This window comes from Ostrea edulis, chromosome 3, assembly GCF_947568905.1.
Source record: "Ostrea edulis chromosome 3, xbOstEdul1.1, whole genome shotgun sequence".
NCBI classification, from domain to species: Eukaryota; Metazoa; Mollusca; class Bivalvia; order Ostreida; family Ostreidae; genus Ostrea; species Ostrea edulis.
Window position 1 is genome coordinate 30071261 of NC_079166.1, and position 27812 is coordinate 30099072.

At 38.6% G+C, this 27812-nt stretch overlaps 2 protein-coding genes across 2 annotated transcripts in view; both read right to left on the minus strand.

Annotated features, from left to right (window-relative positions):
• The window catches only part of LOC125653969 (uncharacterized), a 110206-nt gene that overhangs the window by 82084 nt on the left and 310 nt on the right, over window positions 1–27812 (minus strand). The gene's annotated exons all lie outside the window — the stretch shown is intronic.
• LOC130046640 (uncharacterized) lies at window positions 81–27667 on the minus strand. Its single transcript, XM_056160434.1, is given in 11 exon segments — window positions 81–1296; window positions 1398–2029; window positions 2522–3259; window positions 3262–6353; window positions 8793–8840; window positions 17652–17693; window positions 20446–21084; window positions 21838–21941; window positions 25763–26996; window positions 27122–27205; window positions 27627–27667. Coding segments are annotated over 7 exon segments (6381 nt in total). The 5' UTR covers window positions 21059–21084; window positions 21838–21941; window positions 25763–26996; window positions 27122–27205; window positions 27627–27667.

Genomic DNA, 27812 nt, shown 5'->3' on the forward strand with positions numbered 1-27812 from the left:
GGTGTATTCTCGGATGTTCCTGTAGATTGACATTAGCCCCCACATTCACCAGCTCATGTATCACACTCACATATCCTGCCCTACTTGCAGCTGTCAGTGGTGTATTCCCGTTTAACATCCTCTACATATAGATCAGCCCCCGCCTTCACCAGCTCCTCCACCACACTCACATGTCCTCCTTTACATACAGCTATCAGTGGTGTATTCCCCCATCTATTCTACAGATTGACATCAGCCCCCGCCTTCACCAGCTCCTCCACCACACTCACATGTCCTCCTCCACATGCAGCTCTCAGTGGTGTATACTCCCATCTATTCTCTCGATTGACAACAGCTCCCGCCTTCACCAGCTCCTCTATCACCATATGTTCTTCACTACATGCAGCTGTCAGTGGAGTATCCCCCCATCTATTCTGTAGATTGACATCAGCCCCCGATTTCACCAGCTCCTCCACCACACTCACATGTCCTCTTTCACATGCAGCTGTCAGTGGTGTATCCCCCCATCTATTCTGTAAATTGACATCAGCCCCCGCTTTCACCAGCTCCTCCACCACACTCAGATGTCCTTTTTCACATGCAGCTGTCAGTGGTGTATCCCCCCATCTATTCTGTAAATTGACATCAGCCCCCGCCTTCGCCAGCTTCTCCACCACACTCACATGTCCTCCTTTACATACAGCTATCAGTGGTGTATCCCCCCATCTATTCTGTAAATTGACATCAGCCCCCGCCTTCACCAGCTTCTCCACCACACTCACATGTCCTCCTTTACATACAGCTATCAGTGATGTATCACCCCATCTATTCTGTAGATTGACATCAGCCCCCGCTTTCACCAGCTCCTCCACCACACTCACATCTCCTCTTTCACATGCAGCTATCAGTGGTGTATCCCCCCATCTATTCTGTAAATTGACATCAGCCCCCGCCTTCACCAGCTCCTCCACCACACTCACATGTCCTCTTTCACATGCAGCTGTCAGTGGTGTCTCCCCCCATCTATTCTGTAAATTGACATCAGCCCCCGCCTTCACCAGCTTCTCCACCACACTCACATCTCCTCTTTCACATGCAGCTATCAGTGGTGTATCCCCCAGTCTATTCTGTAGATTGACATCAGCCCCCGCTTTCACCAGCTCCTCCACCACACTCACATGTCCTCTTTCACATGCAGCTGTCAGTGGTGTATCCCCCCATCTAATCTGTAAATTGACATCAGCCCCCGCCTTCACCAGCTTCTCCACCACACTCACATCTCCTCTTTCACATGCAGCTATCAGTGGTGTATCCCCAGTCTATTCTGTAGATTGACATCAGCCCCCGCTTTCACCAGCTCCTCCACCACACTCACATATCCTCTTTCACATGCAGCTGTCAGTGGTGTATCCCCCCATCTATTCTGTAAATTGACATCAGCCCCCGCCTTCACCAGCTTCTCCACCACACTCACATGTCCTCCTTCACATGCAGCTGTCAGTAGTGTATCCCCACATCTATCCTGTAGATTGACATCAGCCCCCGCTTTCACCAGCTCCTCCACCACACTCACATGTCCTCTTTCACATGCAGCTGTCAGTGGTGTATCCCCCCATCTATTCTGTAAATTGACATCAGCCCCCGCCTTCACCAGCTTCTCCACCACACTCACATCTCCTCTTTCACATGCAGCTATCAGTGGTGTATCCCCCAGTCTATTCTGTAGATTGACATCAGCCCCCGCTTTCACCAGCTCCTCCACCACACTCACATCTCCTCTTTCACATGCAGCTGTCAGTGGTGTATCCCCCCATCTATTCTGTAAATTGACATCAGCCCCCGCCTTCACCAGCTTCTCCACCACACTCACATGTCCTCCTTCACATGCAGCTGTCAGTAGTGTATCCCCACATCTATCCTGTAGATTGACATCAGCCCCCGCCTTCGCCAGCTCCTCCACCACACTCACATATCCTCCTTCACATGCATCTCTCAGTGGTGTATCCCCCCATCTATTCTGTAAATTGACATCAGCCCCCGCCTTCACCAGCTTCTCCACCACACTCACATCTCCTCTTTCACATGCAGCTATCAGTGGTGTATCCCCCCACCTACTCTGTAGATAGACATCAGCCCCCGCCTTCACCAGCTCCTCCACCACACTCACATGTCCTCCTCCACATGCAGCTCTCAGTGGTGTATCCCCCCATCTATTCTGTAAATTGACATCAGCCCCCGCCTTCACCAGCTTCTCCACCACACTCACATCTCCTCTTTCACATGCAGCTATCAGTGGTGTATCCCCCCATCTACTCTGTAGATAGACATCAGCCCCCGCCTTCACCAGCTCCTCCACCACACTCACATGTCCTCCTCCACATGCAGCTCTCAGTGGTGTATCCCCCCATCTATTCTGTAAATTGACATCAGCCCCCGCCTTCACCAGCTTCTCCACCACACTCACATCTCCTCTTTCACATGCAGCTATCAGTGGTGTATCCCCCCATCTACTCTGTAGATAGACATCAGCCCCCGCCTTCACCAGCTCCTCCACCACACTCACATGTCCTCCTTCACATGCATCTCTCAGTGGTGTATCCCCCCATCTATTCTGTAAATTGACATCAGCCCCCGCCTTCACCAGCTTCTCTACCACACTCACATGTCCTCCTTCACATGCAGCTGTCAGTGATGTATCCCCACATCTATCCTGTAGATTGACATCAGCCCCCGCCTTCACCAGCTCCTCCACCACACTCACATGTCCTCCTTCACATGCATCTCTCAGTGGTGTATCCCCCCATCTATTCTGTAGATTGACATCAGCCCCCGCCTTCACCAGCTCCTCCACCACACTCACATGTCCTTCTTTACATGCAGCTGTCAGTGCTGTATTCTCGGGATTATCCTGTAGATTGACATCAGCCCCCGTCTTCACCAGCTCCTTCACCACACTCACATGTCCTTTTCTACATGCAGTTATCAGTGGTATCTGTAGATTGACATCAGCCCCCGCCTTCACCAGCTCCTCCACCACACTCACATTTCCTTTTTGACATGCAGCTAGCAGTGGTGTATCCCCCAAACTACTCTGTATATTGACATCAGCCCCCGCCTTCACCAGCTCCTCCACCACACTCACATGTCCTTTTTCACATGCAAGTATCAGTGGTGTATCCCCCCATCTACTCTGTATATTGGCATCAGCCCCCGCCTTCACCAGCTCCTCCACCACACTCACATGTCCTTTTTCACATGCAGCTATCAGTGGTGTATCCCCCATCTACTCTGTAGATTGACATCAGCCCCCGCCTTCACCAGCTCCTCCATCACACTCACATGTCCTCCTTCACATGCAGCTGTCAGTGATGTATCCCCCCGTCTATTATGTAGATTGACATCAGCCCCCGCCTTCACCAGCTCCTCCACCACACTCACATGTCCTCCTTCACGTGCAGCTATCAGTGATGTATCCCCCAGTCTATTCTGTAGATTGACATCAGCCCCCGCCTTAACCAGCTTCTCCACCACACTCATATGTCCTTTTCCACATGCAGCTGTCAGTAGTGTATCCCCACATCTATCCTGTAGATTGACATCAGCCCCCGCCTTCACCAGCTCCTCCACCACACTCACATGTCCTCCTTCACATGCATCTCTCAGTGGTGTATCCCCCCATCTACTCTGTATATTGGCATCAGCCCCCGCCTTCACCAACTCCTCCACCACACTCAGATGTCCTTTTTCACATGCAGCTATCAGTGGTGTATCCCCCCATCTACTCTGTAGATTGACATCAGCCCCCGCCTTCACCAGCTCCTCCATCACACTCACATGTCCTCCTTCACATGCAGCTGTCAGTGATGTATCCCCCCGTCTATTATGTAGATTGACATCAGCCCCCGCCTTCACCAGCTCCTCCACCACACTCACATGTCCTCCTTCACATGCATCTCTCAGTGGTGTATCCCCCCATCTATTCTGTAGATTGACATCAGCCCCCGCCTTCACCAGCTCCTCCACCACACTCACATGTCCTTCTTTACATGCAGCTGTCAGTGCTGTATTCTCGGGATTATCCTGTAGATTGACATCAGCCCCCGTCTTCACCAGCTCCTTCACCACACTCACATGTCCTTTTCTACATGCAGTTATCAGTGGTATCTGTAGATTGACATCAGCCCCCGCCTTCACCAGCTCCTCCACCACACTCACATTTCCTTTTTGACATGCAGCTAGCAGTGGTGTATCCCCCAAACTACTCTGTATATTGACATCAGCCCCCGCCTTCACCAGCTCCTCCACCACACTCACATGTCCTCCTCCACATGCAGTTATCAGTGATGTATCCCCCCATATATTCTGTAGATTGACACCAGCCCCCGCCTTCACCAGCTCCTCCACCACACTCACATGTCCTTCTTCACATGCAGCTGTCAGTGATGTATCCCCCCATCTATTCTGTAGATTGACATCAGCTCCCGCCTTCACCAGCTTCTCCACCACACTCACTTGCCCTGAATAACATGCAGCACTAAGAGGTGAAAAAAGAAACCCGACCATATCTTTACTGATAAGATCTATCCCATTGATTGATTTCTTACAGATAGGAAGTAGAAGTCTGACTGACTGTACATCACCACTATAACAACTCAACACAAGTAATCTACACTTTTCTTTTAACCTATTGTTTTGATTTTCCTGTTTGATACATGTATCTATCCCAGATTTAGACTGATGTGAAGAATTTCCTGTTATCTCAAATAATTCACATATTTCATTGTGTAGTCCAGTCTGTTGAACTATGTACTCTATTATCTGATTATGTCCATACAAAATCACCCAGCTGATCACTCTCACATTGCAAGTGTATTCATTCCAACATGTTTTCCCCTCATTAACTGGTTTCCGCCTCTGATCCAACAGCACTACTTGTCTCCTACATGTATACATGTACATATTCCACTCCCCCCTATCCCTACTCTCCTTCTCCATACACCCTCGTTTACTCACTATCTTATCTACCTTTCCCTGACTGGACAGAAATAAGGATTTTAAATCTGTGTATGACTTTGTTTTTAACACACCAATAAATGCCCAACACACCTGAGGTTGTTTTAAAACCTGATTCCCGAAAACATCATACAGCTCCATGTTCTGTATGTCTCTGTACAATCTCTCTGCTAACAGTGGATACTGATCCTCACGTAACCTTATACACAGATCAAACGATTCCCCTCTCTCATTGATTTTATCATCGCTCTCCTTCTCTTTTCCTTCACAATTATTGCTACTCTCACCCCCCTTACTAGATTGAGAAACACTCTTTTTCTCTTTCATTTTGTTAACAATACCTGGTTCACTTGTCTGTGGCTTGACATAATTAGCAATATAACTACTACTCATATACAACAACATTTGGTCAGGAAACTGTTTGCCATACTGATAAGCACATATTTCAAACATGGAGTCATGCATCAATGTGTATTGTGCACCACACTGTTTTGTGTATGTCCCCTCCATTGCTGACAAGGCTTTCACAAACTTGAATGCATCAGTTTGGTTTTCTAATTCACAATTTTCCAAAGTATCACATTTCATCTTCATGAAATGTTCATTTTTTCTATCTTTTAAAATGTCTTTAGAGATGCTATTTTCATTTAGCATACACAAAACAAGTGTTGCATAATTCAGTTTGTTATGTCTTTGCATATTATCAAGTTCATCACTGATACATTGGACTGGATTCAGGAAAAACGTTGGACCAAGAGCTTTGAATTTTGTTTCCTTTGAAAATAATTTACAGAGAAGGGGAAACATGTGAGATGTTGATGTCAGCAATTCAGGCGATATTAGATCTTCCTTTAAACCATATTTCTTGAGAATCTGTTTTTTGTCTTCGTCATCTAATGCATTGTCAGAACTGTGTAACTTAATCACATTCTCATCTTTAGTAACGAATGCTTTGTAAGGTAGTGTCTCATTGTACACAGCCTCTCTACATGTCATCAAAGTTCGAGACTTATCCATTAAAGGCTGTGTTATTTTCTTTTCATAATTAGTTAACACATCTAAATTAGTTTTTTGGAGGCCAAAGACACCCACCACATCATCAATAACAAAAACCTGCGGATTCCTGGGGTCACCATAGTCCTCCATCTTCCTGATGTCTTTGGCTGGTACAACTTCATAACCTTCCTCCTGGAGCTTGAGGGCGATGTGGTGAGCCGTGTCAGACTTCCCAGACCCAGGTACACCGACAAATGTTACGTATGGTTGGTTTCTCACTTTCTGCATCACTGAGGGGAAGTTGTGGGTTTCGTAGTAAAGCTTGTCTTCCTCTCTCCATCTCTGAACCTCAATATCGTATTGCTCTGAAATTACAAATTAACGAAACAGCTGAATAAATGATGTTTCATTTTATAATACGCTTGATGTGTAAAAGTGAATTACTTTAATGTAAACAACACCCCGATGTGACACATTCAGTATGGGTATATGTATATTCATATACTACGTACAGTATACGTTTATTTCAAAACTATGTAGTTCAAATGTCAAAATGGTATTGATAGTTTATGAAGGTTAAATGAACGGAAGCAGGTCCGGCTTTTAATGTGATCGGTAGTTCATCGACAAACAACGGACTACCTCAATATCGGCAAGCAGTGTGAGGAAAGTGCACGGTAAATATGATTGAACGATGGTTATATAGACATATTAAGCAACATTATGTACCCTGAGCATTAAATAGTTGGGCGGGGGCAAGACAGCAATGCTCACATAACATACGTATACAGTACAGAAAAACGTTGAAAGCTGCCAATATTTAATGACAGCAATGCTTTCTGATTTTGAATGTTAACAAAATTTGCTGATCTTAATATGTATTTCACGATAATGTACTTCTACTTTATTGTGGTTTACATTTTCTTTACTGGCGTCCGTATTTCACACAATTATGTGCCCGAGTCTATTCAAAGTGATCTAAATGTTTTCTGACAGAAAATGATACAGAACATGAAAATCTACCCGCCAGCCACTATAAAACAATATCAGTATATGCTTAAGTTACATTGTTTTTAATGCCGATTTCTTTTTCTTACGCAATTTCAAAAAAATATGATTTCAAACATCGAGATTAAAGGGAATGTTGAACATCTGGAAGTCAGTTCTAAGAAGACATACAATGGATGTATACACTTCTAATTTCTTTGCTTCGTTTCTTTCTTCTTGTTGAAAACTGAGTCAATCGTTATGAATTAATTTAGCATTGTACTATTAATTATAAGTACCAGTATTGGAGGACAATAAGAGACCCGTGGGCCACATTGCTCACCTGAGTTACCTTGGCCCATATTTAAAGATTTTACCTATATATTCGCATGTAAAATTTTGATCCCTATTGTAGCCCAAATCTACCCCAAGGGTCATGCCTTTTACAAAGTTGAATCTGCACTATGTCAGGAAGCTTTCAGGTAAATGTAAACTTTTCTGGCCCAGTTGATCTTTAGAAGATTTTAAAGATTTTCCCTTTGTATTTGTATGTAATACTTTGCTCCCCTATTGTGGCACCACCCTACCCCGGGGTATGTGATGTCAACAAACTTGAATCTGCATGAAGCTTTCATGTAAATGTAAACTTCTCTGGCCCAATGCTTCTTGAGAAGATTTCTAAAGATTTTCTCTATACATTGGTATGTAAAACTTCGATCCCCTATTGTGGCCCATCCTACCCCTGGCAGCCATGATTTTAACAAACTTGAATTAGCACTACGTCAGAAATCTTTTATGTAAATTTGTATTTTCTCGGCCCAGTGGTTCTTGTGAAGATTTTCAAAGATTTTACCTATATATTCACATGCAAAAATTTGATCCCCTATTGTGACCCCAGTCTACTCCCGGGAGTCTTGATTTGAACAACATGAATCTGCACTATGTCAGGAAGCTTTCAGGTGAATTTTAACTTTTCTCGCTGAGTGGTTCCTGGGAGGAAGATTTTTAAATGACTCCACCCTATTTTGTGATTATCCTCCCTTTAAAAGCTCTTCGCAGAAGGATGCTTTTTGCCAAGTTTGGTTGAAATTGGCCTATTGGCTCTAGTGAAGAAATTTTTTAAAATTCACATTCATTTTCACTATTTTGCTATTATCTCCCCTTGTCGCCCTTCACGTGAACACACTTGAATTCCCTTCATCCATAGATGCGTTTTGCTAAGTTTGGTTGAAATAGGGCCAGTGGTTCTGGAAATGGTTTTTAAAACTCGTCAACTCATTTTCACTATTTCGCCATTATCTCCGGGTGTTACCCTTCATTTGAACAAGCAGTGAATGAGTCCATTTTAGAAGAAATTTAAGCAGTACGAGATTTGGAAATCTATACTGCGTCAAATCCTATAATTATTCAAAACTTGCAATATTATCAATGCTATGAAAATTTCACCTACTGCAATGCATGTCAGAGAACGAACCAAGATGTACAGAATTTAATTGATTACTTAATAATTGTAGCTGCAGAAGCAATTTTGCAAGATTGCTGGCATGGTGGACTACAGCAAGGCAGTACTTGCCGATTTTAAATACTAGCAATGCTTGCTGATTTTAAATGCTAGCAATGCTTGCCAATTTCGAATGATAGCAATGCTTGCCAATTTTGAATGCTAGCAGTGCTTGACAATTTTGAATGCTAGCAGTGCTTGCTTATTTTGAATATCTGGAAAGCTTGTTCAGAGTTGATATTTGTGTATAAATGTAATTAAACTTAACTAAAGACTTAAATGTACTTTCTAATGATTGGCTATTCTATTGACTTACCTCTCACATTTGGTGGGATGGGGGACTCGGTTAGTTTCACTACTTTACCTAAAACAATGAAATAAAACATTTTACTTAATAAGAGGCCCACGGGCCACATCACTCACCTGAGTCACCAAGTCCCCTATCTAAAAAAGGTTCCTATATATTTGCATGTAAAATACCCCAGGGACCATGAGTTTTACAAACTTGAATCTGCACTATGCCAAGAAACTTTCATGTAAATTTCTTTAGCCCAATGGTTCTTGAGAAGAAGATTTTTAAAGATTTTCTTTTTATAGTAGTCTGTAAATCTTTGATCCCCATTTTTGAGCTCATCCTATCTTCGGGGGCATGATTGTAAAAAAAACACTTAATCTGTACTATGTCAGGAAGCTTTCATGTCAATGTAAACTTTTCTGGCCCAGTAAATCTTCAGAAGATTTTCAATGATTTTCGCTAGATATATTTGCATGTAAAACTTTCATCTTCCTCTAATGTGGCCCCATTCTATCCCCGGGGGCCCATGTTTGATGAATTTGAATCTGCGCTATGTCAGAAAGCTTTCATATAAATTTCAGCTTTTCTGGCTCAGTGTTTCTTGAGAAGAAGATTTTTAAAGATTTTCCCTATTTATTCGCATGTAAAACTTCAATCCCCTATTGTCGCCCCAACTTATCCCTGGGGGCCATGAATTTAACAAACTTTAATTTGCATGTCAGGAAGCTGTCATGTAAATTTCAGCTCCTCTGGCCCAGTGATTCTGGAGAAGAAAATTCTTAAATTACCCCACCCTATTTTCGCATTTTTGTGATGGTCTCCCCGTTGAAGGGAGCATGGTCCTCTCATTTGAACAAATTTAAAAGCCCTGCACCCAAGGATGCTTTGCACCAAGTTTGGATGAAATTAACAGTGGTTCTGGTAAAGAAGATGGAAATGTGAAAAGTTTACACCGACGTTGATAACAGACAATTTAACAGACAAATTTTGCTCAGAAAAGCTGACTTGAGCTGAAGGCTCAGGTGAACTAAAAAGATATTGTATAAAGCTTGATTTTATCCACACAGTATCTAACACCTCAAAACGTTCTTCACCAACCAATTACATGTAATTCTAAACTGCATTTATTTCAAAGAAACAAAACATGATTAAGTACATACGATTGGAATTTTTGAGATTGGAAGACAAGTGCACTTATATCAATTCCTCACTCTTGTACATGGAAGGTGAAGATAACAAACAGTGATAAATCTCATAACTTCTATAAGCAATACAAAATAGATAAGTCGGGCAAACACGGACCCCTGGACACACCAGAGGTGGGATCAGGTGCCTAAGAGGGGTAAGCATCCCCTGTCGACAGGTCACACCCGCCGTGAGCCCTATATCCTGATCAGGTACACGGAGTTATCCTTAGTCAAAATCAGTGTGCCAAAACGGCCTAACAATCGGCATTAAACACGTCAGACAGCATTTGACCCAATGATAGGTTGTATTGAGGAACTAGATCATTATAACGACCATAGAATTTGCGAAATGCTGATTTCAATCGAGACTGTTGAAACCCTTGTAACATCAACTTGTTTGTCAGCAGCTTGCATCGATTTAAAAACTAACTATTTGCAGAACAAGCTCTTGCATATCGATTCAGTTGAGAAATATAAACACCATATGCAAGTGATAATGCAATACATGTATTGCTACATAAATATGGGAAATTGACGATGGAGAAGCTAAAATCATCCCGTTTGTCATACAGTTGAGTGGTCAGTTTGCCGTTAATGTATACTTTCAATAAAATATCTAAGTATGAAGCAGATGTGGACGACTCTGTGGTGTCTTTTATTTCGAGTTCACAGAGATAAATTGAATCGATATATGCAAGTTATTATTGTTAATAGACAAAACGTAGTCGCATATCTACATGTCGAATTGAAGGCCACAATGTAGAAGTTTTTTAATAAATTCTGCTTCATATGAATATAGAAACATGTCAACTAACAAAGGAGCACAATTCGTGCCCATGGGAATTCCAACAGACTGTTGCAAGACCCGATCACCAAAGACCACGAAGATATTGTCAATGAGAACTCTAGCATATTTTTTATTTCAACGTTAGAGTTTTTGGATGACTGATCACTAGATATGGATATTTCCTTTTTCCATTTTTGTTGAAGAAGCAACTGTCTATGATGTCAAAAAGTCTAGTCTTTAATTTATCGTGAGAAATGGTCGTGTATAGAGTTGGAGAGTCATAGGTTTTGATGTTATTGATTTGAGAAAAGTTTTGCGATTTCAAGTTTACTAAAAGTGTTTTAGAATTTTTTAGAATCCACATTTGATTAACACCACTTCTGGCATATGTAGTCGCACAGTAAGTTTGAAGTTTCTCCTTTACAGTTGTAGACGTATGTTCATATGAATTTATCAGCCTATAGCTTACTCCACACATAATTATGTCGCTTAAAGGACACATCTCATGTTTTCAAAGTATACAATATTACATGCATTTTGTCTTCTTTATGCTTATAGTAATTAATTCTAATAGTTCGTTCGCTGAAATTTTGCGATAATTAACCACAATACAGACTTAAATATAAGCCCTGATTTCAAAAAGTCAAGTTAATTAGGTAGGTAGTCACGTGGTACAGTGACGTCATATGCGCCCTTCGGATTGTGAAAGTACTGCGAGATATTATTAAAAACTCAACTTTTAGGGACCTAATTTATTTACCATGGGCAACATTTAAATCGATGTTGACAAATTGTCCGAGTTTTTTATGTGTTCGCCACCAGTGCACACATATACCGATGTAAATACCCAACTATAGCGAGAAAAGTGTGTATGAAATCGGCAATATTGTGAGTAAATAATGTTTATATGGGTCGCTGTCTACAAACTGTTTGGGGATGTTATTCCTTTATACATCTGTAATTGGCGCTGTTTTTCTAAAATAAACAGTGCAATCATTATTTATTTTTGGATTAGACAAATTATGATACGTTAAATGGTTGACAACTAGGCCCTATGCCAAGCTATAGTCACGCGTGCATTTCGGAAAGAAAGAAAAAGACAACACACACACAAATCAATAAAAATATTCAAATTTAAAGTGGTAATCACATTATTTTATTTTGATAAAGCAATCTTATTACTATTTTTGAATTGTGATATGCACGTCTTTAGGAAGTACGAAGTGGTAGCACGGCGTTATAGCCTACTGACGTACGCACTCAAGATGCTACGAACGCGAGTTCAATAAGGAAATAACTTTATAATTCAATTTAAAGTTAGGAAATACAATATTGTATTTCCTAATTAAAAGTTCAATTATTTTGTATCTTTATTTTTTTTTGGTGTAAATCTACCAGTTGGTAGAAGTACTTCTACCACTGGTACAGGTATGAAGGGATCTTATGACTAATTTTGTCTAAAGATTTTTGTCATCAAATATTTCATTTTTGAAACTGGACCCTGATCATTACATCGGGAAAACCTGCACTGTCACACTTAAAAATTCCTTTGTGATATCAAGTTGCAGTCAAATATTTCTGCAATGAATAACAAGCTCTTTATATTTCAACCATGCTTTTTACCTCAACCCATTATTCACGCTTGCAATCTCAAATTCCGAAAACTGTTTACTGGTCACAGGACGGGGAAATTACAATTGTCACGAGGAGGAAACTTACACTATTTTCTTCTACTTTTCACGTGGTTAATAAACTACATAGATATTTTGTAGAGAAGGAATATCCCATAGATACTGCATTCGGTGTGTTATGATTTTTTCGTTTCTAACGTTCAATTTGACTACGATCGTGACTTATAAAATTGTTCTAATCTTAAAGTCCCAGTGATATTTCTTTCTATCATGTTTGCAAAAGAATGATACCCGAGTTTACCCCTATCTTAAGAACATGGCTTTTTTTTTTACCTGTTACTTGGAACCCCATGCAATTACCCTTTCCCAAATTTAAGTGGAAACACTTTAGAAAACTGAAAAAAGAGGACACATTGTCAATAGTCCCTCAATTCGCGGCCAACAACTGAATTAAGTGACAGCCGGCAGTTAGACAACAGGTGAATTATGTGGTGGACGCCATTCAGCTTAAGTAGCTACCGCCAGATAATAAGTAGCGGTTGCCATACAAGAAGTGGCTTCCGCCACTTAACTTAAGTTGCGCCACCAGATAATGATTGGCAGTTACCACTTAATTTAAATGGCGGTCGCCAGCTCATTTAAATGGCGGTCGTTAGCTAAATCTATATCAATTCTCCATAGTACCTACCAATGTTCGTTCACAATACTAGGGATACTTTGTACTACGCACAATTTTCTAAGGAAATCATTGCATTTTTATTAATAATTTGCTTGTTCCTCAACGACCCATCACCTCATTTCTCTTTGACCCTTCCTGAGTATATGAAAGACTAGAAGTAAAGACCATCAATCTGTCACGACCCACTAGGGCCACCACGTGGTACCTCTACGGCTTCAAACAGAATGCGTGGATTGATAAGTCTAGAAATGGAGAATCTGTACGATGGAAAGACGAAATGCATTATACCAAGTAGTCTCTATACATGAGATATATGTATGAAAAATTCAGACGACCTAAACAATACTTTCCGGTATCACAAACCTCTTCTTTAAGTGAGTTAAACAATACTTCTGGGTATCCCAGATCTCTTCTTTACATGGCATTGAGTACCCCTTAGTACCCTCTACTTCAAGCAATGGATGCATTGTCCTTGTATCCCCTCCTAGAGTAGAAATGGGGACTCGAAATATGTCCCGTCCCCCGGGAGCCACCGAGTGGTACCACTACAGCCCCAAACTGAAAGCGGTAAATGATAGTTCTAGGGGTCCTCTACCTTGCCTTGATGTTCCTTCCGCCTTGTCTTCAAAGATTAATGCTGGAAGAACAGTCATAAAATCCCCTCTTTCATTACGAGAAACGGAAAATGTCAAAGTTCAGGTGAGGTAACCAATACTTCCGGGTTTCCCAGAGCGCTTCTTTTCATGGCATCGAGTACCCCGTAGTACTCTCTACCTCAATCGATGGATACATTGTCCCTGTCTCCCATCAATTAGTAGAAATAGGGACTTGAAATCTGTCCCCAACCCCGGGAGCCACCGAGGTGTACCACTACAGCTCCAAACTGAAAGCGGTAAATCATAGTCCTAGGGGTCCTTTACATTGCCTTGATGTTCCTTCCGCCTTGTCTTCAAAGATTAATGCTGGAAGAACAGTCATAAAACCCCTTTATTCTCTACGAGATACGAAAAATGTCAAAGTTCAGGTGAGCTAAACAATACTTTCGCGTATCTCAGAGCTCTTCTTTACATCGCATCGAGTACCCCTTAGTACTCTCAACCTCAATCAATGGATACATTGTCCTTGTCACCCCTCCTAGAGCAGAAATAAAACTCGTGCTATACTTTTTTCAGTAGGTTATGCGCAATGTCAAAATCAGGTGAGCTAATGCACAATATTTGATAGCAGTCACAGGATGGAGGCATTATTCACCAGATATCACAGAGAAAGTGTTTGTTTCATTATTTAATCCTGCTTCCTTACACCACTTGCTCAAAAGATTTCCTTTGTTGATTTCTTTTGTTACAAAGCAATGGTTATCACTCTTCAGATGAGCTAATTTACAGAAAAGATTTTTGAATGCAATATGATTTCAAATGGATTGGCACATGAAAATAGGATCAGTCTTGAGATAATAAAGCACCCCACATCATATAGTTTTCCCTATCATATCAATCTATTCATAGGTACTTAATGACTAAGATTGTAATATTCTGGTAGCTAAATTATCAATGTGCACATACTTTCGTGCATGTAAGCTGAGAAATTAATTGTTCAAAAAGATCAGAAAATGAAATGTGTGGTCAATTTTATTTCCTTTCATCCTTTCATTACAAATTACTGATATAAATTCATTTCACCATTGATGTACAATCTCTCATGTGAGCTAAGTTGCCCATGAGTGTTGCGATTGACATTTATTAATTCAAAACATTAATTAAATTAAAAATTTTCTTTAGAATAGGTTTCAAATTAAATATTTTTCTATGAGTACTCTCAGTCCTTTGATGATTTTCCTTAATGGCTGCTAGCTTCTACGTGCTTATTGGCTGCTGGTTAGTGGCTGCTAGCTTCACCCTGGTGAAGTTAAATTGTATCGTCGATATATGTTGTTACAAGGTGAAGGTCAGTTGATCCGAGTGTGTATTCACTGTATTGAATTTGAAGAGCAACACAGAATGTATGCTATAGGCCTACCAGTGCTTATAGCTTCCATATATCCATTTTCTCGCAGTTTATCAGGGTCTCTGTCCAAGCGGTGTTTGAACAGGTGACTGGGTGTGTTTTTTAAGGTAAAGTTCTTGCTCCAAGAAAAAAATTATCACGTCTTTATTCTCGTACCTTCCTTCGAAAAATAGAAAAATACTCAGTCTAAATCCTTTCTACCGACAACTAGTACACCCGAGCACGTCACAACACATTTTAATGCATTATTATTTACCAGCCGTTAACGAGATAATTGGTTTTTTGTCGATTAAATCTAATCTGTTTAAGAAATGGCTAATAGATGTTTTCAAACCCGAGGGCGCATATGACGTCACACATAATGGCGCGTAAACTAGCGAAAGAAAATATGCATATTGCAAGATTTGAATTTCATCGCTTTCAAACTCAAAAACTACGCAAAGTATTTCATTTAAAACACATTTAGGCATAAAAAGAGTTATTTTTGCTGAAAAAATGAAAAAAGTTTAGAAACATGCGTTGTGTCCTTTAACATTCAACATTTAGAAGTGAAAATGTCGAGTCTTTCAGATATGACCTTAAACATGGAGGTCCCGAGTTGTGGCAGGCGTTGACACATTAAAGAACTCACACTGCTACGCATCGTTGGAAACCCATAATCGGTCGCACGTCTTTACCTCCTGTGGGACACAACGGCGATATTTTCACTTAACTCGTTAAAATCCATGACCTTTAATGATTTATTGAGGACAAACCGGAATCACTGTAAGTATTCCGAGAACTTTAAGCGTCAGCAGTAATGGAGGCGCTCAAGAAAGAGTAGGTTTTGTTGTGCCACTATCAAAGATTGGGGTTACAGGTTTTATTGTCAAAAACGTCACTTGAACAGTAAAGCTATTATCTAGAGTGTCTCAACTTTCACCTTATCGAAGTGTCGTTTGCATGCAGTCTTTGTACGAATAAATAAAATCGGATATGCAAATTCAATGAGTCAATGGTCACGAACGTGGACCAGAAGAAAGAGGAAAGAGATAAGTTGTTAGGAGTATTTATATTTTGTATAAAATTAATTTCAAAACAAACTGACAGAGAAGATATCGCTGAATGCTTAGGAACTTGTCAAACTCTTCCATTTGAAAGCCATGTTCTTCTATACTCCCGAACACTGGAAAAGGGGGGCTTTTTTATTGGTTGAATATCGCAATAAGGAATGGTAAAGCGACAAAACACATACAGAAGCTGAGCCGTCACACCTTCCAGGGAAAAAAAATGGCGTTGAAGTTGTGTCACACAGGAGGTAAAAGAAGTGCGACCGAACGTGGGTTTCCGACGATGACTACAGTATAATTACGGTCCAGAACTAGTATAGGTCTAAATATGTGGTACTTAACATACAGCTGGTGATGTCTAAATATGAGTGAAAAATATTAATGGGACGTAATACGAGCAATAAACCAACTCTACACATATTGAAATCGACTATTTAACAAAAACAGTCAACCAACCAATTCCACACACATTGAAATGAGTTATTTAAAAGTGTTGCTTAATCATTTGGTCAGTGAACCAGTGTAAGTAAACAATAAAAGTGATATTGAAATATTCAACATTGACCCTCATCGTGGTCAGTGAACCAGTGTATGAAAACAGAAAAAAGTAAAACCCCGAGTTGACTTATTCTTCAGATTAATCCTTATTCTCATTAAACTTGTAATCCTTCTCCAATGTATTACATGTTGGTCACACTGTAAATTCCTCATACATTTATTTGTTTTTAGCCTTTCAACATTTGTAGCCCACGTCAATAAAGTTGTTATATATCTGCTTTGTGTGGTTCTTTATCACTTTTCAGAGGTAACACAGTAATACTTGTCCCTAAATATTTTTTTTAGAAGTAAGAAATATTTCTATTTCTATAATGCTGTCTGATCTTGTCTTCAACATGTCAGCAAAAAATATCACTTTTCAGAGGTAACACAGTCATACTTGTCCCTAAACATTTTTTTTTTTATAATTAAGAAATGTTTCTATTTCTATAATGCTGTCTGATCTTGTCTTCAACATGTCAGCAAAACAAATGCCCCAATTACAACATTGAAATAGTTTTTAGAATTATGCTGCTATATATAACATAGACAATGACCTTGTGTACTAATATTGTACATATGTAAAACACATGCGATTTAAACACAATTCCCTTCTTCACTTCAATGTAGCACAAGCACTTAGAATATAATATCAATGTCATTTTGTGAACGATATGGTTACAAACTAAATAAACAAAGGATTAACTAATGTAGTTAATTTTGCATATGTTTTATCATATCAGAATCAAAAATACATTTTCCAAAATGTACTACCAACATCAAGTTTTGTATTTCTAACTTTAGATATTTTGAAATAATCAGCCTGAGTTTTAATTCATCTGGGTAAACTGTATATACGGTGATGAATACATTTTCCTACAAATGTTTTTAATTTCTAAGTTCAATATCCATGTCCATTTTATCAACATACAGACATATTAGTACAATGTATTTACTGTACCATCTATCTCCATACAAACATATCAAATATAAGTTTATGCCATACCATGCAACTTCTTTGTTTCCTCTGCAGTTTCCTCGAACTTCCCTGCAAATATATGATGAAAAATAATTCATTACTGAAACAAGCTTTCTATACAACATGTCACATCCCTGGACGAAATTGTGGTTTCATGTGTCGCTAAATAATTCTTCACTCATAGGGAGACGTCACCATTGCTGGTGAAAGGCCGCGAAATTTAGGCCTGCAGCACGTTCAACGCTTATGACCTTTGAGCTGGTAGGGATCTAGTTGCAATATATAATGAATATCTCTCAGACTTTTTTTTACGAAGATCCTATGGAATTGCCAGCATTCTCCCGGAATCGTCAAAACAAAATGCAGAGGCCCATCGGCCACATCCATCAACTGTGCAGTAGTTCCTAGCAATAAACAAGCTTGAGGAAATTTATGATCATGCAAGCAGCTTGGTTCAGAATTGAATTCCAATGGTAATATCTAAAATTCATTAATTACAAAACTTAATCATTAATCTTGACTACAAATTCACCAATTACCATCTGTCCTTGTAGACGGTAATGACCTTTTATAGTAACAAAATTCATGTAAAAGATGTTTTGTGACAAGTTCAGTTCCCTATTCATTCGCATGCAAAAATCTGATCCCTTATTGTAGCCCAAACATACCCCAGGGGTCAGCAATTTTACAAACTTGAATCTCTAGTATATGTCAGTCCCTGAAGCTTTTATGTAAATTTCAGATTTCCTGGCCCAGTGGTTTTTGAGAGGAAGATTTTTAAATGACCCCACTCTATTTTTGCATTTTTGTATATATTTCCCTTTTGAAGGGGGCATGGTCCTTCATTTTAACAAACTTGAATCCCCTTCACTTAAGGATGATTTGAATCGTGCTTGATTATAATTGGCCCAGTAGTTTTGGAGGTTTTTCTACACACGTACATCAAGATGTAAAATTTGATCCCCTAATGTGGTCCCGTCATACATAATGTACCCTCGGGTCCATGATCTGAACACATTGGAATCTACTCTATATCAGAGAACTTTCACTTAAATGCATTCTTATGGCCCAGTGGTTCTTGAGAAGAAGAATTTTAAAGATGTTTGCATTTTTGTGATTATTTCCCCTTCATTTTAATGAACTTGAATCAGTTTTACCCAAGGATGCTATATGCCACGTTTGGTTGAAATTTGCCAAGGGTTCTGGAGAAGATGAAAATGTGAAATGTTTACAACTATGCCACCGACGCCAGTAGTTGAGGTAACATATTGGAAAGGGTCTCATTATTGCAGCTAGAAGGGATCTTCATCTATGACATAAGCCCCATGACAGGTTTTGTGGTCTCAAAATTATCAACTGTGAAAGATAGAAGAAAACTGCAGACTACTCGATCATAAATTTGTTACATCGAGACATTATGCATCCTGAATTTCATATATATCTATTTGAAATGGGGATACCTATACTGCCTCGTCTTGTTTGTTTAATGCATCTATCTTTTTGGAGAGGGTTTTCTGCTCATTTTGAATATCCATTTAGTTTCATTTAGCCCAGTCACTAAGGTCTCGGGGATGAGCAGGTGTCTTGAAATTTTTTATGTATATCGCCAATGAAGATACTTTATACCAAATTTAAAAAGAATTGCAATGGTAAGTCACCACGATAATGTTGAAATTGTTCAATAGTTAACATGAAATTCACAATTTTGGTAAAGGGAAACCATTCTAAACACTTATTAGGTAGTCTCAATTAGTATTAATAACAACATCAATTTAAAAAAAAATATCTTACACATAAATACTATTTGAATACCAAGTTTGAACCCGCCATGCAGTTAGAATTTCTATTCAATAGCAATCTGATTAAAATCAGATCCTCGATCCGCTCCTCTTTTTTTTCCCTTGTCGCTACGAGGAGCGGATTTTAATCAGATTGTATTCAATAGGTCATTAATTTGACGTTTTAGGTAGAAGCTAGCATTCCTGCTCTACATTACTATGCTTTTGGTTTTTCTGTCACATGTGCAGTTCTTTTGAAAATTGGTATAGTTTTAGCAGTTCTTGTCCCGCCTCTAAGGCCCTAAGGAAGCAGGAGTCCTGAAAATTACAATGGATGCCCCTCTTGTCCTAAAGATGCTTCATACAGAATTAGAAAAGAATTGGAGTGGCAGCTATGAAGAAGAAGTTAAATATGTTCATTTTTTAATGAACGAAGCACAACGGACGTTCATCAATTGCAATATAGGTCACTTGAGTTTACTCCTAATAACTACATGTAATCATCCTTTATATTGCAGCTTCAATGAAGAATTATGGCAAGAGCAAACACCTTTCACCTCATAATTCATCAGTGACCTTTATCAAATTTAAAATACAACTCAAAAGATTCAGGTTGACAAAAACAAAATCTAGTCACCAGCAAAATTATAACATGTCCTAGTCTCCATTACAGTTACAACACAATATCTATAGTCATTAGCAAAAGTATAACATAAGGACTCCTACATATACCAAAGGTGGAATCAGGTGTCTAGCAGGAGTAAGCATCCCCTGTTGACCGGTCACAACCCAGTGACTCATCATACATTAATAAAACATAGGTGACCAATGAAACGTGAAAATAGTGATCAATCTCATAACTCCTATAAGCAATACAAAATAGATAGTTGGGCAAACACGGACCGCTGGACACACCAGAGGTCGGATCAGGTGCCTAGGAGGAGTAAGCATCCCCTGTCGACCGGTATGATATACAATGTATAATATAACATATAGTAATACTCTAAAAGAATCAAAACTGATACTGCATAATATTGCCATACTTTTAAGGCTGACCATCATTTTCCTGGTCGTCTTATCTTCCTCCACCTGCTTCTTCAGTTCTTCTTCATAATGTAGGTCATTTTCAGGGTCCATCGACTCGCTATGTAGGAAATCCACCTCTTTTTCATATTTGTTTCCATTCATGAGGAAGGCATCCATATCTACCATTGCAGACCTAATGGTGGACCAAATGGAATTAAAGTCTGAGATGGACATGGATGGATCAGATGAGTGAACACAAAGATTCCGAACCAATCGAATCCTTTCAATGTTGGCAGAGACGCTCTTGTCGCTAGGGTCAGGATCGTTGCCCCACCCATTGGAGTGTGGTGGTATGCTAGATATATTCCTCAGTAAGATATACAGTAATGAAATGTCCATATCGACATAGTTTCCTGTATAATGTCCATTTCGTGGTAAGATGAGGTCTCGCTGATCTCTGTTAAGTCGAGGAAGATTAAGCTTGTTTTGTTTAATGACATGATGGAATGTGTGTGGTGGGACGTAGTGACGCAATATGTCACGTAGACCATCCGTACAGGGACCGAGCACAACTCGACACGCTCTGTTTGCGTTCGTTGTCTCTGACGTTGATTCATAAGAACTCGCCATTACCTTCTATCAAGTCGGGCGCTAATCTGTGGAGGGAATGAAAACATGAATTATTTTAATGTATGATTTCTATCTATTAACAATTACTTTGATGCAAGTTTAGAACAGTGTAGCTCTGCAGCTGCTTTATAAAGAATCACTTTCGTCTGCGTATGACATCAATATGTTTCATTAATGGTATGTGTGCCGTATTAAACCATATTTTGTTCGATGTTAAAAAAGCAGACCGTGTATTTTGTCAGTATGATAAGCTATGAAAAATAATGTGATTGGAAAATGTTGACAAATTATTTATGGGTATGTGGTTATTAAAGGAGTACTGGTCTACTCAATGTATTGAGGGACAGACGGTGATTTCCCAATCTTAATAAGATTAGATCTTCTCTAACCGTTACACTGGAGAAGGATCTGACAGCATTCCGTGTGAGGTCATGTTATTTAACCTTTCACACCTGACCAATGAAATGACTGCTTTCGCTAGCATGACAGTTTAGCTGTTATATCGGAACATCCTTGGTATGTAACGCATGGACGGGAATAAATGCCAGGAAGCACAGGAATTTAATTGAACAAGATTGCGGCGGTCATGAGCAATGCTAGAATGCCACAGAAAATATATTTCAACGGCAATGAATGTATAGTACGCGTATGTGGATTTCGTTTTGTGGAAACTGTTGAGGATAGCGGTGGGACCCAGCGATGTGTAAAACACTTCAATAAAAAAAAAACCCTGAAATTAACAACTGATCGTCTTTAACTATGCAATATATTATACTCACCTAGGGTATTAAACAACAGTGATGATCATCCTTAACTCCAATGCTGAGCTCTCCATGATGAAAAAAATATAGACAGTAGATCAAATGTGACAACTCGATCCGATCTATAATAATCAAAATTAGATATATAGAAATATACGTGAGCAGATGAAAGGACCCAACTTTAATTCGATTGGGACAACTCCACACCGTGTGCTCTGCTGACTGTGTTCTCTTTAAAGTAATGAACAGGTATAGTTGTACATGTAGGTTATGTCCGTATTATCATTAGAGAAGTAGACAGATATAGTTGTAGATGTAGGTTATGTCTGTATTATCATTAGAGATGTAGACAGGTATAGTTGTAGATGTAGGTTATGTCTGTATTATCATTAGAGATGTAGACAGGTATAGTTGTAGATGTAGGTTATGTCTGTATTATCATTAAAGAAGTGAACAGGTATAGTTGTAGATGTAGGTTATGTCTGTATTATCATTAGAGATGTAGACAGGTATAGTTGTAGATGTAGGTTATGTCTGTATTATCATTAGAGAAGTGAACAGGTATAGTTGTAGATGTAGGTTATGTCTGTATTATCATTAGAGAAGTAGACAGGTAAAGTTGTAGATGTAGGTTATGTCTGTATTATCATTAGAGATGTAGACAGGTATAGTTGTAGATGTAGGTTTTGTCTGTATTATCATTAGAGATGTAGACAGGTATAGTTGTAGATGTAGGTTATGTCTGTATTATCATTAGAGATGTAGACAGGTATAGTTGTAGATGTAGGTTATGTCTGTATTATCATTAGAGATGTAGACAGGTATAGTTGTAGATGTAGGTTATGTCTGTATTATCATTAGAGATGTAGACAGGTATAGTTGTAGATGTAGGTTATGTCTGTATTATCATTAGAGAAGTGAACAGGTATAGTTGTAGATGTAGGTTATGTCTGTATTATCATTAGAGAAGTAGACAGGTAAAGTTGTAGATGTAGGTTATGTCTGTATTATCATTAGAGATGTAGACAGGTATAGTTGTAGATGTAGGTTTTGTCTGTATTATCATTAGAGATGTAGACAGGTATAGTTGTAGATGTAGGTTATGTCTGTATTATCATTAGAGATGTAGACAGGTATAGTTGTAGATGTAGGTTATGTCTGTATTATCATTAGAGATGTAGACAGGTATAGTTGTAGATGTAGGTTATGTCTGTATTATCATTAGAGATGTAGACAGGTATAGATGTAGATGTAGGTTATGTCTGTATTATCATTAGAGAAGTAGACAGGTATAGTTGTAGATGTAGGTTATGTCTGTATTATCATTAGAGATGTAGACAGGTATAGTTGTAGATGTAGGTTATGTCTGTATTATCATTAGAGAAGTGAACAGGTATAGTTGTAGATGTAGGTTATGTCTGTATTATCATTAGAGAAGTGAACAGGTATAGTTGTAGATGTAGGTTATGTCTGTATTATCATTAGAGATGTAGACAGGTATAGTTGTAGATGTAGGTTATGTCCATATTATCATTAGAGAAGTGAACAGGTATAGTTGTAGATGTAGGTTATGTCTGTATTATCATTAGAGAAGTGAACAGGTATAGTTGTAGATGTAGGTTATGTCTGTATTATCATTAGAGATGTAGACAGGTGTAGATGTAGATGTAGGTTATGTCTGTATTCTCTCTAGAGAAGTGGACAGGTATAGTTGTAGATGTAGGTTATGTGTGTGTTCTTATTAGAGAAGTGGACAGGTATAGATGTAGATGTAGGTTATGTCTGTATTATCATTAGAGAAGTGGACAGGTATAGATGTAGATGTAGGTTATGTCTGTATTCTCTCTAGAAAAATAGACATGAAAATTTGCAATTGTAGATGTGGATTATGTCTTTCTACACTTCTCTACTGAGAACATGTTGACTGTGAAAGTGAACAAACCTTCCAACATGTTCCATTGACATATCAAAAACTGATGACCACCACTGGTCGAAACCGGTCAACCAATAAAGTGTATCCTGCATTCGCACTATGTGTTGGTAATCTGTTTTAATTTTTTAAGTTTATACTTTGGATACCGACCCTGCTGAAGACCAAGTGGTATGCACTTGTAAGAATCTTCCACAATTGAACCTCAAGGTGTTGGTCTCCAGTTTTGACTTTGTATCAAAAACTGTTAAAGAAATATACGACATTTCTGAAATTAATTTGTTCATCTCCTTGATAGGAAGAGTTCTTGTATGGTTTCGGAGTTTCTGTATCTAATAATATTACACGACTTTGTGTAACGGCTTAGGTACTTCAGTGGTTATACCACCTGACTAACAATGCAGGGGTCAAAGGTTCAATATCAGATTGTCCCGATGATTTTTGTCCACTAAAATATTCATTATATAACTTATAAGAGCTGAATTTACATTTTACTTGCAGCAACCAGGAACTATCAAAATATCCTACACCTGGTAATATACCCCAAGACAGTGACTTTTTGTACAAACAAGATAGAGTGCAAGTGAATTGTAAATAGGAAATCACGAAAAATTATGTACATAAATTGAGAAACGTCCTGCATATCCTTAAAAACAGCCAAAAAACATGTGCTGAATACTACACGGGCTGCTCCCTGCAATTCCATGTGATTAAAAATTTGGTGATTGTGTATTAGATGTGCTTTTTGCTAAATTGATAATTTTATCAAAATAGATACATATTTATTTCAAATTGTGTGTCTTTATTTTCTTTTTCAGTTTCCTTAAAGTTAAAGGAGTAAAACACAAATTTTGACGTTGTGTTAATGTCTAATGTAAAGTATATATATCATAGGAAGATTCAGGAATTTGTGAAAGGGGGATGGTCAAGCACTTGATCTTCCAGGTACCTTTCACAACCTCCACCCCAGTAGTATCCCTTTTACATTCCCTATGCTCTGTGTACATAGCATCTGGAGATGTTTATAATATATGAAAATGCTTCGTTTAATTAATAATTTTCGTAAATATAAAGAGACAAAAGAGGGGATAATGGTTCATGTAACATCAATATTGAGGGACATTAACTCTTACTGATATCAAAGGAATCTTACCAATTGCAATAATTCCTTCAAAGTATATTGATATTGATAATACATGACAACTGTCGTAAACATTAACACCTCCACCAACGCCATCACTATTTAATGACTGCATGGAATCTTTGAAAGTCATTATAGAAATGTTGGAGGAATGCATGTTTTTCCAAATCTTATAAACATATATATATATATATATATATATATATATATATATATATATATATAGATATATATATATAGATATAATGATGCAATAATTATAAATCTCAATTCTTACATCCTTTTACAGTTGCGCCTCTTCAGTTTTTGTACGTAACTGAGATTAATTGTGGCCTAGACTTATCCTATTGACACATATTTTCAACACAATTCATTGTGCAGTAAACGGATACACACAAAATTGTAGCCTATAGACACAAATCTCAACATAAATCATTATGAAGTAAACGGATAAGTACAAAATACATTCTAGAAATGTAAATATGGTAGATTGAAAAGTAAGACAGGCAATCGGGCAATAAATGCTAATATGATAAAATTGATTATCATTTTTTTTTAATTTACAAAGCAATATATACGTATGCACTAAGGACATGATTTAGATATTACACTGTGCTTCCTCATAAGCACTCCCTGTATCAAGCAAAGCGAAAATTGTTAATAGACAAAACCGAGATTCGTCCTGGGTCCTGTAAATCTATAGTGAGGTGTTCTATCAACTTAGCATTCACTACTTGCTTCCAAAGGTCTAGTCGATGTAATCGCCATATACTAATATCCACGAATTATGTTCTCGCTATTGACGTCTACGAGTCATTTCGCAATATCAATTAGACTTAGTACTCACGTAAAGCAAGGAATCTACAGTATACCTGTTAGTATGACACAAAGTTCTACATACAGACTGTTTCAATTTCATGATCTTTTTTGTTGTTCTATAAATGAATACATACCAATGTATGAATGATGCTGTTAATAAATTGAATTGAAGTTAAAATTTTGCAAAACAAATATCTACTTCACAACAAAATGCCGCAAATCTGGAGCTTTGACAAAATGTTTTTACGCACAAAGAATTACCGACAATTTGGGTGCGCAACATTTCGGGTACGCGACTGTTCGGCACCTGATGCAACGTTTCGGGAGTTCGGTGACGACGGTTGGGGAGTTGATTATTGAAATTATTAAACAAGAGGTCAATGCGCCACATCGTTCACCTGAGTCACCTTGGCTCATATCTAAAGACTTTTTATATATATTCGCATGTAAAACTTTGATCCTTAGTTATTGTGGCCCCATTTTACCCCCGGGGACCATGATTTTTACAAACTTGAATCTGCATTATGTCAGGATTAACTTTCATGCAAATGTAAACTTCTTTGTCCCAAGAATTTTTTAAAGATTTGTTTCTATTTATTAGTTATGCAAAACTTTGATCCCCTATTGTGACCCCATCCTACTCTCCAGGATCATGATTTTAACAAACTTGAATCTGCACTATGTAAGGAAGCTTTAATATATATATCAGCTTTTCTGACTCAGTAGTTCTTGAAAAGAAGATATTTGAAGATTTTACCTTTATATTTGTATATAAAACTTTGATCCCCTATTGTGGCCCCATCCTACCTCCGGGGGTTGTGTTTTTAACAAACTTCAATCTGCACTATGTCAGAACGCTTTCATGTAAATATCAGCTTTCCTGGCCAAATGGTTCTTGAGAAGAATGTTTTAAAATGACCCCACCCTATATTTGCATTTTTGTTATTATCTCCAGTTTGAAGCGGGCATGGCCCATCATTTGAATAAACGTGAAAGCCCGTCACCCACGGGTGCTGTTGGCCTGGTTTGGTTATAATTTCCCAAGTGGCTCTGGAGAAGAAGGTTTGGAAATGGTTGATATAGAAAATCTACATGTAGGATGATTTTGGGCATATTTGGATTTCCTTCTGTCTTAGTCTGTGAGAAGAACGACACGATAGAAGATTGAAATTGAGGGGACGTCAATCTTAGCTCAGGTGCTCCTAACTATCGCCTTCCCTCGAAGGGGGGATTGAGAAGAAGCCAATCTTCATTATGGTGCTCCTATAATCATCACTCGTGCTTTTCCTTTGGGTAATCATTGATTTTAAAATAATTAAATTATGTGATGTTACATTATCTAAAATATCAAAAAGAAGTATACATGTCGATTTTAAAACGGAGAAATAACATTAAATACCAATTTTATTTACCAGCTCCCGAACTGTCGTGTCCGAAACGTCACGCAACCGAACTGTCGTTACTGAACTCCGAAATGTCGTATATGACAAGTCAATCTCTCACCAGAGGGCGCATTACGCTGCGCTACAACACCTCTGTCAACGTCTAAATGTCAAGATTCTTGGCAAAACTTACCTATACCTATAGCATCATGGATAATAATTTTATAAGTTTAAGTTTTATGCTTTAAATCTTTAAGTAGGTTCACAAAAACAACGAATTCCATGATTATACTAGTAGTATTGAATGAATGAATATTTATATAAACCTTCTAATTCGCTCAAGGTGTCTCATATTTACCATCTTCTGATTTTAAAAAAATTCAGAGAAGTGTTTGATTTGCTCAGATATTATCATTACAGTTCGATATGCTAAGTTAGTTTTTGTATGTTTTGATATAACTTTTTAGACGTTGACAGAGGTATTAGTGGAGCGTAGCGGGAACGATAACTCTGGGTAGAGATTGATGACAAGTACTGAAACGTCGCACTCCCGAGACGTTGGCCACCCCGCACAAAATCCCCTATGAGATTTTTAAAAGGTAACATGTACATAGATGTATTGTGAGGGCCCCAAGTCTAAAAGCTGTCATTCTAAGAAAAACTCAGAATATTATAATACCCAGATCAATATGAATATTTACCCGTCTTTTATGTGTTTCTA